This window comes from Trachypithecus francoisi, unplaced genomic scaffold, assembly GCF_009764315.1.
Source record: "Trachypithecus francoisi isolate TF-2019V2 unplaced genomic scaffold, Tfra_2.0 Lachesis_group12, whole genome shotgun sequence".
Lineage (NCBI taxonomy): Eukaryota > Metazoa > Chordata > Mammalia > Primates > Cercopithecidae > Trachypithecus > Trachypithecus francoisi.
The window spans coordinates 96634657-96653451 of NW_022681457.1; the positions used below are offsets into that span (position 1 = coordinate 96634657).

The window sequence follows — 18795 nt, forward strand, 5'->3', positions numbered from 1 at the left end:
CCCCAGTAGCTGGGATTATAGGCGCCCGACTAATTTTTGTATTTTTAGTAGAGACGGGTTTCACCATGTTGGTCAGGCTGGTCTGGAACTCCTGACCCGATGATTCGCCTGCTTCGGCCTCCCAAAGTGCGAGATTACAGGCGTGAGCCACTGCACCTGGCCCTGACGCTTATTTTTTAAGCCTTGTCTCTTCTCAACTCCTTAAAGTTTTGGCCAAACCAAATGTCTTACGTTCCTTTAGAATAAGGTACGCCTTTGCCTATTCTTCCAGGCCTCTGCCCTGCAGTCCCCTGTGCCTGCTATTCCTCTCTCCTTGCAATATCAAGTTAACTCCTTCAGCACAGGCAGGAGGTCTCTCCTCACCCTCAAGTCTAGGCTAGGGGCAGCTTCTCTGAAACCCCATTACACCTGATACGTCCATCATCATAGCACCGCTCGCGTATCTACTTCTGAATCTCTCTCTTGCAAAATGGTTTGTGAGCCGCTCAAGGGCTGGGTCTGTTCTCTGAGGCCTTAGTGCACTGCTCAGCTCCTGGAGCTATGAGTGCTTGTCCAATGAATACATGAATGAGCAACTGAGTGAATGAGTGAATTGGGCTAGTCTGTGTGTGTGTTCTGTTCACATGGTGAGAAGGTGATTTTAAAAAATCAAAATTGCTGGGCGTGGTGGCTCACGCCTGTAATCCCAGCACTTTGGGAGGCCGAGGCAGGTGGATCACAAGGTCAGGAGATCAAGACCATCTTGGCTAACACGGTGAAACCGCATCTCTACTAAAAATACAAAAAAATTAGCCGGGTGTTGTGGCGGGCGCCTGTAGTCCCAGCCACTGGGGAGGCTGAGGCAGGAGAATGACGTGAACCCAGGAGGTGGAGCTTGCAGTGAGCCGAGATCACGCCACTGCACTCCAACCTGGGTGACAGAGCGAGACTCTGTCTCAAAAAAAAAAAAAAAAATCAAAATTAATGCAAAAAGAATTATAATAAACAAAGTACCAAAATGTTAGATGAAGACAGTATCATAATAGTGCCAGGCAGAGTTATATTAAAGCCTGAGGCAAGAGGAAAAATCAGTAATACTCCTTTTGATTTAAAAAAAATTGCATTGGCCGGGCGCGGTGGCTCAAGCCTGTAATCCCAGCACTTTGGGAGGCCGAGACGGGCGGATCACAAGGTCAGGAGATCGAGACCATCCTGGCTAACATGGTGAAACCCCGTCTCTACTAAAAAACACAAAAAACTAGCCGGGCGAGGTGGCGGCGCCTGTAGTCCCAGCTACTCGGGAGGCTGAGGCAGGAGAATGGCGTGAACCCGGGAGGCGGAGCTTGCAGTGAGCTGAGATCCGGCCACTGCACTCCAGCCTGGGTGACAGAGCGAGACTCCATCTCAAAAAAAAAAAAAAAAAAAAATGCATTAAAATATTATTTATTGGCCAGGCACAGTGGCTCACACCTGTAATCCCAGCACTGTAGGAGGCTGAGGAGGGCGGATCACTTGAAGTCAGGAGTTCGAGACCAGCCTGGCCAACTAAAATTACAAAAATTAGCTGGCCAATCTCTACCAAAAAATACAAAAATTAGCCGGTGCGGTAGCATGTGCCTGTAATCCCAGCTACTTGGGAGGCTAAGGTAGGAGGTTGGCTTGAGCCTGGGAGGTGGAGGTTGCAGTAAGCCGAGATTGCGCCACTGCACTTCAGTCTGGGTGAGAGAGCCAAGCCCTGTCTCAAAAATAAATAAACAAACTAAAATATTATTTGTCTTGATTGCTGAGGTTTGGTGTCTCCTTAAATTTTGCACCCAGTGAATGCGTCACATGTTTCACTCTAGTCCTCACTCTGGCGGAAAGGCTTTCTCAATAGGCGTAGGCAGGCAAGGTGCAGGGCTTAGAATGTCCTGGGTTGAGTCCTCTGGCTGGAGCGTTTCTGGAAAGCCCCAACCCAAGAAGAGGAAGGCATTTCGTGTTGGGCAAGGGGGCAGGGGTGGCAGGGAGGTATGGACCTGACTTCCCCAAAGACCCAGAGTAAGCACCATGCCCTGCCCAGCTGTGCTGCCCCAGGCACCACACAGGGCAATATGCCTCCATGCCCTGGAAACAGGACCCCCAAGGCAAGAAGGTATAGCAGTATAGCCTGAGAGAGAAACAAGGCCGGTCCTGGATGAACTGGGCATCTTGGGCTCAAAGGAAGGGCAGGGGTGCTGAGACTGTGGAGCAGCAGTATTCAAATCTTCTAGTCTCAGAGTCCCTTTATTTCCTTAAAGATTATTGAGGGTGCCAAAGAGCTTTTGTTTACATAAGCTATCCCCAGCAATATTTGTTGTATTAAAAATGAAAACTTAGATATTCTAAAAATTTTCATTTTTAAACAAAAACACCCAATAATAAACTCTTTCCATGTTAACATAAATAACACATTTTTGTAAAAATAACTAGACTTTCTAAAACATAAGCAATTTAGGGAGAGAAGTGGATTGATTTACATTTTTTACACATCTCTTTAATGTTGGGTTAAATAGAAGACAGTTGGATTCTCATATCTGCTTTTGCACTTAGGCTGCTGTGATATGTTGTTTAGGTTGAAGACAATTTGCCTTCGCACAGATATGTACTTATAAAGGGAGGGATCTTTTAATGACTTTTTCAGATCATTGGTGATACTCTTTTTTTTTTTTTTTTTGAGTTTTGCTTTCGTTGCCCAGGCTGCTGGAATGCAATGGCATAATCTCGGCTCACTGCAACCTCCACCTATTGGGTTCAAGCAAATTCACCTGCCTTAGCCTCCCGAATAACTGGGATTATAGGTGCCCACCACCACAGGGTCTGGCTAATTTTTCGTATTTTTAGTAGAGGTGGGGTTTTACCATGTCGGCCAGGCTGGTCTCGAACTCCTGACCTCAGGTGATCCACCTGTCTCGGCCTCCCAAAGTGCTGGGATTACAGGCATGAGCCACCACGCCTGGCTGATACTTTTCTTTGATATGATATCAAAGCCCTGCATATAGTAGTTTCTTAAAGGTTCACTGTAATATAGAACCTAAATCATATCAATGGACTTTTTTGTTGTTTTACTTTTTGAGACAGGGTCTTGCTGTGTTGCCCAGGCTGGAGGGCAGTAGTGAAATCACAGTTCTCTGCAGCCTTGACCTTCCAGGCTCAATTGATCTTTCCACCTCGGCCTCCTGAGTAGCTGGAACTACAGGAGTGCACCACCACGCCTGGCTAATTTAAATTTTTTCTTTTGTAGAGAGGGGATTTTGCCATGTTGACTAGGCTGGTCTCAAACTCCTGGGCTCCAGCAATCTGCCTGCCTTGGCCTCCCAGAGCGTTGAGATTACAATGGTGAGCCATCGTGCGTGGCTGAAAGCTCAAATTTTATCATCGGCAACAAATCTCATCATTTGTTTTCCTTGTAGCAACAGGTTCCCTTCATTCGTATTTAAGGAAATGTCTGCCAGATACCCAAGTCTGAAAAACCATAATTTGTCAGTCAGTCTTTTTTTTTTTTTTTTTTTTTTTGAGACGGAGTCTTGCTCTATCGCCCAGGCTGGAGTGCAGTGGCCGGATCTCAGCTCACTGCAAGCTCCGCCTCCCGGGTTCCCACCATTCTCCTGCCTCAGCCTCCCGAGTAGCTGGGACTACAGGCGCCCGCCACCTCACCCGGCTAGTTTTTTGTATTTTTTTTAGTAGAGACGGGGTTTCACGGTGTTAGCCAGGATGGTCTCGATCTCCTGACCTCGTGATCCGCCCGTCTCGGCCTCCCAAAGTGCTGGGATTACAGGCTTGAGCCACTGCGCCCGGCCAGTCTTTTTTTTTTTTTTTCTTCTTCCCCAAGACGGAGTCTTGCTTGCACAGGCTGGAGTGCAGAGGCGCGATCTCGGCTCACTGTAACCTCTGCCTCCTGGGTTTAAGCAATTCTCCTGCCTCAGTCTCCAGAGTAGCTGGGTTTAGAGGTGTGCGCCACCATACCCAGCTAATTTTTTTTTTTTTTTTTTGTATTTTTAGTAGAGATGGGATTTCACCATTTTGGCCAGGCTGGTCTCGAACTCCTTACCTCGTGATCTGCCCCCTCAACCTCCCAAAGTGCTGGGATTACTGCGCCCGGCCTTTTTTTTTTTGAGATGGAGCATTGCTCTGTTGCCCAGGCTGGAGTGCAGTGGCACGATCTCGGCTCACTGCAACCTCTGCCTCCTGGGTTTAAGCAATTCTCCTGCCTCAGCCTCTGGAGTAGCTGGGATTACAGGCGCCTGCCACCATGGCCGGCTAATTTTTGTATTTTTAGTAGAGACGGGGTTTCACCATGTTGGCCAGGCTGGTCTCGAACTCCTGACCTCAGATGATCCACCTGCCTTGGCCTCCCAAAGTGCTGGGATTACAGGCATGGGCCACTGTGCCCTGCCGGTCAGTCATCGTTTTCTAATCGCGACCCAGAAAAAAAGTTTAGCTCACAGCTCTAACAATCTCAGAGGTGCTTTTCCTAAAGACATTGTACTTTGTTTTACAGGAGAAGGGTTTCATGTATATTTCCTGTTTTACACTCAGAATATTAAAAAGATGTGTATTCAAGATCTGATAAAATTAATAATTTCCTTGCTTTATTGAAGACATTTTAAAGGGAAGTTGACCCTTTTCCCCCGATGCTCAGTCTGAGCTGCGAAGGATACAATGACTCCTGGCACAGTTTGGTGTTGATGCCTTAACTTGTGCTAAGGAGCCAGTGCTTTTGTTCAGCCTTGCTTTTGCACCATTGATGTAAATGTCAATACAGTGGGAAAGGAAAATAATGTTTTGGTATTATTGTGAAAATAGTTTTGACTTCGTAAACTCCTAACCCCCCAATTCCATAGGCCACCCTCTGAGAACTATTGTCCTGGGGCTTTGGAATCAGATGGCAGTACTACCTTTGGGATGGAAAGGGTCCCAGCAGAGTGGAACCTAGCAATTTTTTTGGTGGGGGGGGATGGTATTTTCCAGTAAAAACCAGAAAACCTGCTAGACAAATTCTAAAAGACCTGCAACATAGCTGAGCATGGTGGCTCATGCCTGTAGTCCCAGCTGCTCAGGAGGCTGAGGCAGGAGGATCGCTTGAGCCTGGGAGGTTGATGTTGCAGTGAGCCAAGATGGTGCCACTGCTCTCCAGCCTGGATGACAGAGTGAGACCCTGTCTCAAAAAAAAAAAAAATAAAATAAAATAAATAAAAGAATAACAATGATTTATTGGGATAATAAAATCTATGTTTATATTGTTTATATTTAAGGCAGATAAACTATCACCACACTCAATGGAGCAAAGCACAAAAATGTTCTCAATGAACAAAATTCCAGTTAGAGTCAATTGCTTCTTTAAACATACCTGTAAGTATCTTTAGGCTTCTTCAAGTGTTTCATTGGTGTGGTTCCTGAAGGGATGGGTGAATTAACAAGGCAATCACCCATTCCTTCATCTTAGTGTTGGAAATACACAGTATTGAATAGATAGACAAGGTCCTAGCTCTCTTGGTGTTCACAGTCAAGTGAGGAAATGTTCAATAACCACACAAATATCAATATGATTACAACTGTGCTAAGATTTATGAAGTACAGGGAGTTTGCAGGGGTGGGGGGTGGAAGATGCTGACTTGGTCCCAAGTCCAGTGAAGACCTCCCTCAAGCAGTGAAATTCAGCTGAGGTCTGAAGCATGAGTTGCAGTTGGCCAGGTGAAAGTGGGGAGTGGAGCTGGGCGAGGTGGCTCACGCCTGTAATCGCAGTACTTTGGGAGACCAAGGCAGGCAGATCACAAGGTCAGGAGTTCGAGATCAGCCTGCCCAACATGGTGAAACACTGTCTCTACTAAAAATACAAAAACTGGCTGGGTGTGATGGCACACGCCTGTAATCCCAGCTACTCAGGAGGCTGAGGCAGGAGAATCGCTTGAACCTGGGAGGCGGAGGTTGCGGTGAGCCGAGATCGTGCCACTGCGCTCCAGCCTGGATGACAGAGTAAGACTCCGTCTCAAAAAAAAAAAAAAAAGGAAAGTGCGGAGTGGGGAGTGGGTAGGGAAGAGCATTCATTGTGGCAGGATGGGTATTGTGGAGGCTCCCAGGCAGGAAATGGTCTGGACAGGTTTGAAGGTCTGCCTGGGAAGTCCGTCCTGGCCAGAGCCTGATGCTAAGGTGGCATGAGGTGAGGGTGGAGTGGCAGCTGGAGGTCAGGGTAAGGACCATCTGGTAAGCTTATTTCCATTCCTGGAAACCACCAAGCTCTTGCCTCAGTTTTGGACCCATGCAGAGTTCTCTGCCTGGAATGTTCTGCCCTTGTTCCTCCTTCAGGCCTCAACTGAAACGTCACGTCCTTTCTAAGTAGTTCTCTTTTTGTTCTCCATATCTGCACTGTCCCCCACCCTTTATTTTATTTTATTTTTGAGACAGAGTCTTGCTCTGTCATCCAGGATGGAGTGAAATGGCACAATATGGGCTCACTGCAGCCTCCACCTCCCAAGTTCAAGCGATTCTCCTGTCTCAGCCTCCGGAGTAGCTGGGATTACAGGTTCCCGCCACCATGCCCGGCTAATTTTTTGTATTTTAGTAGACACTGGGTTTCACCGTGTTGCCCAGCCTGGTCTCGAACTCCTGAGCTCAGGCAATCCACCCGCCTTGGCCTCCCAAAGTGCTAGGATTACAGGTGTGAGCCACGGCAGCCGGCCCAATCAGCACTCCTTTTTATTTGTATAACAACGGTGTTTATTTAAATTGTTTTTGTCTGTCTACCCCAAGAGATGTAAGTTCTCTGAGGGCAGGGCCTCCTTGCTGGGTGTCCGCCCTATAGCTCCTGTGCTTAGCCGTGTGCCTTACATGCTCAGAAATATTTGTTGGACAGATGTGAGAAAGAACAGAGCTGGGTCTGAGATCCTGGCACCATTCCTTAATAGCTGTGTGACCTTGCACAAGTCATATAACCACCCTGTAGTCAGTTTCCTAATCTGTAACATGGGATTTTACTTTCTATGGCAAAGTGCTGTGTGAGACTCAAATGAGGCAGTACACGTGGAAGCACCTAGCAGAGTACCTGGCTCCAAAGAAGGTGCTCCAAGTATTGTCCTCCTTGTGTCTCACTCCCTTTTTTTTTTTTCTGAGACAAGGTCTCACTCCATCATCCAGGCTGGAATGTCAGTGGCACAATCTGTGCTCACTGCAACCTCTGCCTCCTGGGCTCAAGCAATCCTTCCACTTCAGCCTCCCAAGTAGCTACGACTACAGGCAAGCACCACCATGCCTGGCTAATTTTTTTTTTTTTAAGATGAAGTCTCACTCTGTTGCCCAGTCTGGAGTGCAGTGGCGTGATCTCGGCTCACTGCAACCTCTGCCTCCTGGATTCAAGTGATTCTCCTGCCTCAGCCTCCCGAGTGGCTGGGACTACAGGGACCCACCACCACGCCCAGCTGATTTTTGTGTTTTTAGTAGAGACAGGGTTTCACCATATTGGCCAGGCTGGTCTTGAACTCCTGACCTTATGATCTGCCTGCCTCGGCCTCCCAAAATGCTGGGATTACAGGTGTGAGCCACCGCGCCAGGCTTGTATTTTTTTTTTTTTTTTTTCTGTAGAGACAGAGTTTCACTATGTTGCCCAGCCTGGTCTCAAACTCCTGGGCTCAAGCATCCGTCTGCCTTGGCCCCCCAAAGTGTTGGGATTACAGGCGTGAGCCACCGCACCTGGCCTATTGTCTCTTTTTACTACACTATTAGATATGATGAGCTGGACCTTGCTTAGCCCCAGCTGAGTTCTTGCTTCCCATCCTCCTCCCTGCCTGTTGCTTCCCTGAGTCATGCCCACTGCAACGTAAACAGCAGGGCAGTTCCCAGCAGCTTGCAATGACAGTAATAGTGGAAAGAACAAGAGGGAAGGGAGCAACTGTTTTGTTTTGTTTGACATGGTGTCTCACTCTGTTGTCTAGGCTGGTCTCAAACTCTGAGGGTCAAGTGATCCTTCTGCCTCAGTCCCCTGAGTAGCTGAGACTACAGGCGTGCACCACCATGTCTGGCTAATTGTTTTGTGTTTTATTTTTCTAGAGACGGGGGTCTCACTGTGTTGCCCAGACTGGTCTTGAACTCCTGGGCTCACTTGATCCTCCCACCTCAGCCTCCCAAATGCTTGGATTACAGGCATGAGCCAGTGTGCATGTCCTTACATTGTATTTTCAGAATTTTAAATTATTAAGACAATAAGTGCCCTTTAAAAATTCAAACAAACACGTAAAAGTATAAAGCAAATAAACTTCCCACTAAGCTACCTCACCCTCCCAGAGGCTACTTACCACTGTCAACTGTTTAAGGTGTATCCTTCTAGATCTTCTGTTCAAATACACATATATAATGGGGTCATACCAAACATTTTCTGCAACTCTTTTGTTTTGTTTTTATTTTTATTTATTACTTATTTTTTTTTTGAGACAGAGTCTTGCTCTTGTTGCCCAGACTGGAGTGCAGTGGCACGATCTCAGCTCACTGCAACCTCCACCTCCCGGGTTCAAGTGATTCGCCTGCCTCAACCTCCCAAGTAGCTGGGATTACAGGTGCGCACCACCACGCCCGGCTAATTTTTGTATTTTTAGTAGAGACAGGGTTTCATAATGTTGGCCAGGCTGGTCTCAAACTCCTGACCTCAGGAGATCCACCCGCCTCAGCCTCCCAAAGTGCTGGGATTACAGGTGTGAGCCACCACAGCCAGCCAGTTTTGTTTTGTTTTTAATTAACACTGTTATCCAAGGACACCTTTCCAAATCAGTACAGTCAGTACACATCCTTTTAAATGATGGCTACTATTTTATTCTCTGGGTGACCCCAATATTATATTTCTATATTTTCCAGACTTTTGATTCCAGACTTTTTTTTTTTTTTGAGACTGAGTCTAACTCTGTCATCCAAGCTGGAGTGCAGTGGCACAGTCTCTGCTCACTGCAACTTCCACCTCCATGGTTCAAATGATTCTCCTGCCTCAGTCTCCCAAGTAGCTGAGACTACAAGGCTCATGCCACCACGCCTGGCAAATTTTTTGTATTTTTAGTAGAGACGGGGTTTCACTGTGTTAGGCAGGATGGTCTCGATCTCCTGACCTCGTCATCTGTCCACCTTGGCCTCCCAAAGTGCTGGGATTATAGGTGTGAGCCACCACACCCGGCCTAAATTATTTTAAAATATAGGGAGTTTTACCATGAAAATTTTTATTTAAAATCTCATTGATAGAAAAATATTCAAATTTTATCAGAAAAATAAAATTTTTATAATATGAATTTATGTATATTTATCACTAGAAATAGATTATCTAAAATTTTAAGTCAAAATAAGCCAGAGAAAACAAAGTTACATTTCATTTTATTTTTTACTTTTTTATTTTAATTTTTTTGAGACAGAGTCTTGCTCGGTCGCCCGGGCTGGAATGCAGTGGCAGAATCTCAGCTCACTGCATCCTCCCGCTCCTGGGTTCAGGCGATTCTCCTGCCTCAGCCTCCTGAGTAGCTGGGACTACAGGCTCGCACCACCACATCCAGCTAATTTTTGTATTTTTAGTAGAGACGGGGTTTTACCATGTTAGTCAGGCTGGTCTCGAACTCCTGAGCTCAAGCAATCTGCCAGCCTCGGCCTCCAAAGTGCTGGGATTACAGGTGAGAGGCACCACGTCTGACTATGCAGTGTCTTTTTTCTACATAAAATAATGATGTGTTTTTATAATGAATAGCACCTGATAGTCAATACAATCAATGGCAGTTCTGTTTTTCTTCTTTTATTCCATTTTAAAATATAACTGGCTGGGCATGGTGGCTCACGCCTATAATCCAAGTACTTCGGGAGGCCGAGGTGGGCAGATCGCCTGAGGTCAGGAGTTCGAGACCAGCCTGACCAACATGGTGAAACCCCTGTCTGTACTAAAACACAAAAATCAGCTGGGTGTGGTGTTGTATGCCTGTTGTCCCAGCTACTCAGGAGGCTGAGGCAAGAGAATTGCTTAAACTTGGGCGGCAGAGGTGGTAGTGAGCCAAGATCATGCTACTGTACTCCAGCCTGAGTGACAAAGTGAAACTCTGTCTCCAAAGAAAGAAAGAAAGAAAGAAAAACAAAAACAAAAATAAAAAACACTGTCAATTAATTGAAAGATGCCATCAATTTTAGAATTTGTAAAATGGGAGTGTCTCAGTCCATTAGTGTTGACACTAATTTATAAAGCACAAGAAATTGATCTCTGGGCAGGCATGGTGGCTCACACCTGTAATCCCAGCACTTTGGGAGGCTGAGGTGGGAGAAGTGTTTGAGGCCAGGAGTTCCAGACCAGCATGGGCAACGTAGCAAAACCCCTTCCCTACAAAAAATACAAAAATTAGCTAGGTGTGGTGTCACACACATACCTGTAGTCCCAGCTACTCAGGAGGCTGAGGTGGGAAGATTGCTTGAGCCCAGGAGGTTGAGGCTGCAGTGAGCTGTGATCGCACCACTGCACTCTAGCCTAAGTGACAGAGCAAGACCTCGTCTATAAAAAGCAAAAAACAAAGAAAAGAGGAGAAAAAAGGAAAATAAATGTATTTCTCACAGTTCTAGAGGATGTTCATGATCAAGGCACCAGCAGGTTTAGTGTCTGTTGCCTGGTTATCTGCTTCTAAGATGGCACCTTGAAAGCTGTTATCTCACATGGCAAAAGGGATGGAAAGACAAAAAGGGCAAGATTAAGTGCTTTCTTCAAACTTGAGCCCCTTTTCACAGAATTATTATTTTTGTGTGTGTGAGACAGGGTCTCACTTTGTCACCCAGGCAGGAGTACAGTGGCACAATCACTGGCTCACTTCAACCTTGACCTCCCTGGGCAACCTGGAGCCCTTTTCTACATGTGCTAATCCCATTCCACCCTGAGTTAATCACCTTCCATAGGCCACACCTCTGCACTGGGGATTAAGATTCAACATGAGGCTGGGCGCGGTGGCTCACACCTGTAATCCCAGCACTTTGGGAGGCCGAGGCGGGCGGATCACCTGAGGTTGGGAGTTCAAGACCAGCCTGACCAACATGGAGAAACCCCATCTCTCCTAAAAATGCAAAACTAGCTGGGCATGGTGGTGCATACCTGTAATCCCAGCTACTCGGAGGCTGAGGCAGGAGGATCACTTGACCCCGGGAGGCGGAGGTTGCAGTGAACCGAGATCATGCCACTGCACTCCAGCCTGGGCAACAAAAGCAAAACTCCATCTAAAAAAAAAAAAAAGATTCAACATGAACTTCAGAGGGAGCATCATCACTCTAACCATGGCAAGGAGTCTTGGAATTGATGAAATAGAACAGTCCCTTCTTGTCCCTTTATTCACCAGAATTTTTGTGTGATCTTCCAGGCACCACCAGGACCAGCTGATCATTCCAGCCCATAGCAATGGAGCCACATGACTCCTCCCACGTGGACTCTGAGTTCCGATACACTCTCTTCCCGATTGTTTACAGCATCATCTTTGTGCTTGGGGTCATTGCTAATGGCTACGTGCTGTGGGTCTTTGCCCGCCTGTACCCTTCCAAGAAATTCAATGAGATAAAGATCTTCATGGTGAACCTCACCATGGCGGACATGCTCTTCTTGATCACCCTGCCACTGTGGATTGTGTACTACCAAAACGGGGGCAACTGGATACTCCCCAAATTCCTGTGCAACCTGGCTGGCTGCCTCTTCTTCATCAATACCTACTGCTCTGTGGCCTTCCTGGGTGTCATCACTTATAACCGCTTCCAGGCAGTAACTCGCCCCATCAAGACTGCTCAGGCCAACACCCGCAAGCGTGGCATCTCTTTGTCTCTGGTCATCTGGGTGGCCATTGTGGGCGCGGCATCCTACTTCCTCATCCTGGACTCCACCAACACAGTGCCCAACAGTGCTGGCTCAGGAAACATCACCCGCTGCTTTGAGCATTACGAGAAGGGCAGCGTGCCAGTCCTCATCATCCACATCTTCATTGTGTTCAGCTTCTTCCTGGTCTTCCTCATCATCCTCTTCTGCAACCTGGTCATCATCCGTACCTTGCTCATGCAGCCGGTGCAGCAGCAGCGCAACGCTGAAGTCAAGCGCCGGGCGCTGTGGATGGTGTGCACGGTCTTGGCGGTGTTCATCATCTGCTTCGTGCCCCACCACATGGTGCAGCTGCCCTGGACCCTTGCTGAGCTGGGCTTCCAGAACAGCAAATTCCACCAGGCTATTAACGATGCACATCAGGTCACCCTCTGCCTCCTTAGCACCAACTGTGTCTTAGACCCTGTTATCTACTGTTTCCTCACCAAGAAGTTCCGCAGGCACCTCACCGAGAAGTTCTACAGCATGCGCAGTAGCCGTAAATGCTCCCGGGCCACCACGGATACGGTCACTGAAGTGGTTGTGCCATTCAACCAGATCCCTGGCAAGTCCCTCAAAAATTAGTCCCTGCTTGTTGGTGCCAGGCCTGAAGTCTTCTCCTCCATGGACATCATGGACTGAGCTGGGGGAAGAAAGGATATCTGCTGTGGTCTGGGCACCATCTCCGTGGGCACTGGTGGGCCATTAGATTTGGAGGCTACCTCACCTGGGCAGGGATGATGGCAGAGCCATACTGTTGGAAAATCCAGAACTCAAATGAGTCCCTTCATCTGCCTGTGGGTGCATACTACAGTAACTGTGACTGATGACCTCATCCTGAGTCCCTTAATCTTATAGGGCTGGAAGGAATGTCAGGGCCAGACTTGAAACCACCTAGTTCTCCTTGATGGGGCATCGGTCTAAAGCTTTGGGGGGCCAGGCGCAGTGGCTCACACCTGTAATCCCAGCACTTTGGGAGGCCGAGGTGGGCAGATCATGAGGTCGAGAGATCGAGACCATCCTGGCCAGCATTGTAAAACCCTGTCTCTACTAAAAAATACAAAAATTAGCTGGGCTTGGTGATGCATGCCTGTAGTACCAGCTACTTAGGAGGCTGAGGCAGGAGAATCGCTTGAACCTGGGAGGCACAGGTTGCAGTGAGCCTAGATTTCACCATTGCATTTTAGCCTGGCAACAGAGCGAGATTCCATCTCAAAAAAAATAAATAAATAAATAAATAAATAAAAGCTTTGGACAAATACTCTCAAGTGATACAGGCAGAAAGGGTTGGGAAAGGGACACTGCTCTCACAGTGTGGCACTACCTTGGGGCAGACATTTGAGCTACGACGGTGCCATCCTCTCTCCACCCTCAGGCAAAAAGTCTTTGTGACCTTTCTCAGGGGAAGTGGCTTGATGGAACCTTCTCTGACTCATCTGGCAACCTGTCCCTAATGGTGACCAAAGAAGATAAAACATGAACAGACCAAAAGCTAGGACAAGAGCTTGCTTCCCAAGACAGATGTGTCTGCCTGCAAAGGCCTTGCCTCTAGCCTGGTCAGCTCTGGGGGAGTGGGAGAGAGATGCCCACCTCCTCCATCTTTCTGTCTCAACAACAGTCTCTAATTAAGTACCTTCTGTGGGGCAGCCACCCACTGAGGATGGGCAAAGGCCTCTTGAAAGCAAAATTGGGGCTGGGCGCAGTGGTTCATGCCGGTAATCCCAGCACTTTGGGAGGCCAAGGCAAGCAGATCACCTGAGGTCCGGAGTTCAAGACCAGCCTGGCCAACATGGTGAAACCCCATCTCCACTAAGAATACAAAAAAATTAGCCCGGCGTGGTGGTGCATGCCTATAGTCCCATAGCCTGTAGCTACTGGGAGGAGGCAGAGGTGCCACTGCACTCCAGCCTGGGTGACAGAGCGAGACTCTGTCTCAAAAAAAAAAAAAAGAAAAGCCAAAATTGGAACTGTCCAGGGCAGGACACCTCGATGTCCAGGGGCTTCCCTATGAACAGGCGCGTGGGCTGGGAAGTGCATGAGGCCCCTGGGTAGAAGGGTCTGTCAGTTCTTCCCTCCCTTGCCCTCTGGGAGGCTCCTCCTGACATAGCTTCCAGGAGGTGGGAGGAGCAGTTACTGTCAGCAGGTGTCAGTCAGGTGTCAGCTTCTCTTGAGGATCTCTAGATGTCTGCTTGTGATTTTTGGCAAGTTTATGCAAATGAGCCTCCTCTCCTGCCCTGAGACAAGTACCCGCAGTGTGAACCTGGCAGCCTCAGACCCAAGGGGCTCAGAGGAAACTTCTCTGGTTTTTAGAGCTCTGTACTCCTTTAGAGAAGTCTTCCTTCCTTACAGTCAGTGTCCCTGTGAAGCTGGGATACTCGTTTCCTGTGTACCGGGCAATCACCGGATTGCTGATTTTGAGAAATGCCTCCCGATGGACCAGTAACCTGCTGGAGTCTGGGATGGTAGCTGTGGGCTGGACTTGGCTGATGGTATGACCGGGTGACTAGTGCAGCATCACACAGGCCTGGGTCAAGTCTTGGCTGTGTCATTTCCTGCTGAGGGACCAGGCACTGAACTTCCTACCTCTTAGGGTCTTCACCTATGAGGTTGAAGCTACCTCATGGGATTGTTATACGCAGCTAATGTTGAGGCAGACACCTCTTGGTCAGGGTGACTGCTCATCTTAGACCCTCCCCTTTTCTGCGAATTTGGGCCCCTTGATCCTCTGATGGGAGCTGAAAGGATGAGGGGTGGGCATCTAGATTCAGGGAGGCTGTTCAGGCTTTGCAGGTCCCTTACCTGAACACATATAAACCCTGGAGCTGTGACTGTATCCGTGTGTGTGTGTGTGTGTGTGTGTGTCTGTCTGTGTGTGTCGGGGGGATGGGCACCTGCATGAATGTGGTAGAGAAAATGGCTCTGCTCAGAGAGAAGATACGCAGAGCAAGGCAGGGACCAGAGGAATCACAGTCGCCCGGAGAGCAGCCGGGCACCGCCTCCAGGGACCTGCTGGCTTCCCTCAGTCCTCCAGGGGCCCAGCACTCTTTCCTTTGGGCCCTGTGAGCGTCCCTTGTCAGGATATATTCTCTCATTTTGCCGAAGCTGATTTGATTGGGTGTCTATTTCTCGCAGTCAAAAGAGCTCTGAATGAGGGAAGTGCTTCTGTTGCTAACTCCCCGTGTCTCCTGAATTTCAGTCATTCGTGTACCCGCCTTGACATTTTTGCAATATCCATGTACCAACTGTCTGTTTACTTAATAAATACTTTTTCTTTAAATCAAGTCACTTTTAAAAACTTACATTTATTTGAAAGAAAACATTATAACATAATTGTAAATGAAAACTAACACTACCTGTCACAAATAGAAGGTAGACATAAACATAAAACCGTAACTATAAAAATGTTTCTCACCTGGGTGCGGTGACTCACACCCGTAATCCCAACATTTTGGGAGGCTGAGGAGGGTGGATTGCTTGAGCCCAGGAGTTCGAGACCAGCCTGAGAAACATGGCAAATTACTGCCACAAAATTACAAGTTTGTGGTTGTGGTGGCTCACGCCTGTAATCTCAGCACTTTGGGAGACCAAGGAGGGCAGATTACCTGAGGTCATGCATTCAAGACCAGTCTGGTCAACATGGTGAAACCCTGTCTCTACTAAAAATACAAAATTAGCTGGTCGTGATGGTGGGTGCCTGTAATCCCAGCTACTTGGGAGGCTGAGGCAGGAGAATTGCATGAACCTGGAGTCGGAGGTTGCAGTGAGCCGAGATTGCGCCACTGCACTCCAGCCTGGGTGACAAAGCGAGACTCTGCCTAAAAAAAAAAAAAAAAAAAAAAGTTAAAAAAAATTAGCCAGGCATGGTGGTGTGTGTCTGTTATTCCAGCTACTTGGGAGGCTGAAGTGGGAGGATTGCTTGAGCCAGGAGGTTGAGGTTGCCGTGAGTTGTGATCGTCATGCCACACTGACCTGGGTGATAGAACAAGACCCTGTCTCAAGGAAAAAAAGGTTTTTCTGTGTTCTATCTAAAGTCACTTGACATGTCTCAGTGACCTGTGTAGCACACTTCAGGCAACTCTACTGTGATGGGTATAAAGTGCACAGGGTCTCAATAAAGCATAACTCTGGGCCATGCCTGTAATCCCAGCACTTTGAGAGGCCGAGGCAGGAAGATCGCTTGAGCTCAGGAGTTTGAGACCAGCCTGGGCAACGTAGTGAGACTCTGTCTCTAACTGGCAAAAAAAAACAAGAGTAACTGACTGTTCTGAGACAATGACTTGTGATTACCTCCTTACTTCTTCCAGGATGTTGCCCCAACACATAGACCGTGCTCTCATGGGATCGGGGGGTGGGAGGAGTATATTAGGTTGTAGCCCATGCTCCAGCCTTGTTGATCTCCTCACCACCCGAATACAGCCAGCATTACTCCTCCTGTATCCTGTCTCTTCTCTTTTTTTCTAAACTTTTTTTTCTGGAGGTGGGGTCTTGCTATATTGCCCAGGCTGGCATGCAATGGCTATTTACTGGCACGCCTACTGCACACTACAGGGTCAAACTTCTGGCTTTAAGGGATCCTCCTACATCAGCCTCCCCAGTAGCTGGGACTACAGGAGTGGGTCACTGTACCCAGCCCTTCTTTTTTTTTTTTTATTTTGTTTTGTCTTATTATTATTTTTTTTGAGATGGAGTCTCTCTCTGTTGCCCAGGCTGGAGTGCAGTGGTGCGATCTCGGCTCACTGCAAGCTCTGCTTCCTGAGTTCACTGCAAGCTCTGCCTCCTGAGTTCACGCCATTCTCCTGCCTCAGCCTCCTGAGTAGCTGAGCTTACAGGCGCCTGCCACCATGCCTGGCTAATTTTTTTGTATTTTTAGTAGAGAAGGGGTTTCACTGCCTGGCCAAATTTATTTTTTATTTTATTTTATTTTTTGGTCAGTGTTGACCAGGTTGGCCTCAAACGTGTAGCCTTGCCTCCCCAAGGGTCAGGACAACGGGCCTGAGCCACTGCGGCTCCCCTCTTCTTTTTGACATATCCCAGAATCCTCCAATAGGTAGCCCTCTGAATCCAGGCAGCGTTACTGTGACCATTGACGTTAAGTCATTTCGATGCCTGTCTTTCCTATCCTGGGGGGCAGGAACCAGATCTTAGTAATCTGTCTCCAGTTTCTCACATAGAGCCTGGAATTGAGATCCATCTGTCTCCAAATTGTACAGCTTCCCCAGGGTTTAGCATAAACAAACATGTTGACATACACATGCAAATATTTTGAAAGGTTTTGAGGAGACCCTATAGAGACAGATGGAAAAGAAATGTAATACATGTTCTTCCAAAGTTCTAGGTCCATATTCTAAAGGAAGATGTAGGGAGTTTTCAGAGAATCAGTACATTTTGGAGCTGGGAGTGTTCAACCCCTTCATCTTACTAAGGACATCATGGGGCTCAGAGGGGCTAACTGATTGCCGAAGTTAAACAGGGTGGAGCTGCGGCGGATGCAGGGCTGGCTGTTCACCTGCATCTCTCCGCTCTTGCAACGGTGACAGGGATTATGGGAAAATCAAAAGAGTTGTAACTCTTTTGATGAAACATCACTGATTAGAATTTCCAAGGCATCCTGTGTATCAGGAAAGCCTCACCTTGCATTTGCCCCTGATCTCAGCTTTCGCCTCAGGGAACCACCAGTGATCTCAGTTGGAGAATGCTGGCTTATGTAAGAGCTGGCCTCATTGAGATGAGTCATAGACCCAAGAGTGGTAAGTGGAGGTCACAGTTGACTAGACCCGTATATGTTTATGCCTGTTTTTACTCATCTGTGTTATATCTGTGCGCAAGACCTAAGGCCACAAAGAGATATAATAAGACCTTCTTGTAAAGCACCTGGTTTTTGTGCAGACTTGGTATCTCTGTATAAAAAGTTCTATTCCCTTTGATATCCTGCCAGCAAGCCATCCTCCCATATACCCATCCGTCCATCCACCTATCCATCCCTCCATCCCACCATCCTTCTATCCATCCATCCATCCATCCATCCATCCATCCATCCATCCCTCCCTCCCTCCCTCCCTCCCTCCATCCCTTTAGGTACCCAGCAAACACCTATGGAGTGCCTATTTTGGTCCAGTAACTATGCTAAGCACAATTTTGATCTGTTATCTTACTAAAACCTCATACTCTCCGTGCAACATGGGTGGTTTTATCCCCACAGAAATGAATAAAACAAGTGTTACAGTTCTTTTAGAATTTGTGTGGCAGGCTTTTCAGTTTTTGCCAGAAAGCCCCTTAAAAAAGAAGGAAAAAAAAGAAATGAGTAAAATAAATAAGGACCCAAGCTGACTGAATAAGATGTAGTGGCTGCCTCTCAGGTCATTGGTACAGAAGGAAGGGGGACCCAGTATACCTACAGCATCCTTGATTTGCTTGCCAGTTTCCCCATCTTATGTCATTGAGTCCTCACAACCACCCCACAGAATAGAACATTTCATGCCCATTTTACAGATAGGGAAATCGAGACTCAGAAGGGTTCAGAGATTTATAAAGATAAAAGAGCTACTAAGTGGCATAATGATATTCAAAGCCAGATCTGCCTTAGTAAGCATGGGTCCCTTTCCTTCTCTCCTCCCTCTCCGCCATGTGGCTGTACCCTCACCCAAGCCCCTCTCTCTAGGCACAGTCTTCTAAGCGCTGGGACAGGACTGTCTTGGGGGAATGGCCCAAGAGGCCTCCAGTGGAACGTGAGGGCTTCCGCATTGCTGTTTCTGGCTTCCTCTTTGAGGCCTCTGTGCTCCCCATGCATGTTGAAGCCCCAGCAACAATGACTCCTCCCTGGGCTCAGGCCACTGTGCTCAGCTAGGGAGGGTACTCCTGAGGATGGATGGCAGCCATGAACACAGTGTTCCAGAGACCCTCAGAAGCCAGAGTGGTCATTGTCACTGGAGCTAGAAGGTGCTCTTAGATGTCACCTGGATCCTGACAGCTCTGTA

The 18795-nt window shown here is 47.7% G+C and overlaps 1 protein-coding gene, 1 long non-coding RNA gene and 2 other non-coding genes across 5 annotated transcripts in view; 3 read left to right on the forward strand and 1 right to left on the reverse strand.

Annotated features, from left to right (window-relative positions):
* PTAFR (platelet activating factor receptor) overlaps positions 1 to 13043 on the forward strand; it is a 32649-nt gene extending 19606 nt beyond the window's left edge. Inside the window, exons 1-2 of one of the 2 annotated variants that reach the window (XM_033227531.1) lie at positions 3310 to 3333; positions 11340 to 13028. In XM_033227531.1, the coding sequence (XP_033083422.1) occupies positions 11378 to 12406 (1029 nt within the window). In that variant the 5' untranslated portion in view covers positions 3310 to 3333; positions 11340 to 11377 and the 3' untranslated portion in view covers positions 12407 to 13028. Of the gene's footprint in view, positions 1 to 3309; positions 3334 to 11339 lie in introns of those variants that run through there. The other variant, XM_033227530.1, reaches the window with a different exon arrangement.
* On the reverse strand, positions 4951 to 5014 carry LOC117094024. The gene has a single exon (XR_004441358.1). It is a non-coding gene; the product is annotated as a U7 small nuclear RNA (small nuclear RNA).
* Positions 5908 to 15102, forward strand: LOC117093017. The gene is made up of 2 exons (XR_004441002.1): positions 5908 to 5940; positions 13712 to 15102. It is a non-coding gene; the product is annotated as an uncharacterized LOC117093017 (long non-coding RNA).
* A 2931-nt stretch (positions 15103 to 18033) lies between these two features.
* Positions 18034 to 18095, forward strand: LOC117094029. The gene has a single exon (XR_004441362.1). It is a non-coding gene; the product is annotated as a U7 small nuclear RNA (small nuclear RNA).
* The last annotated feature ends 700 nt before the right edge of the window (positions 18096 to 18795 follow it).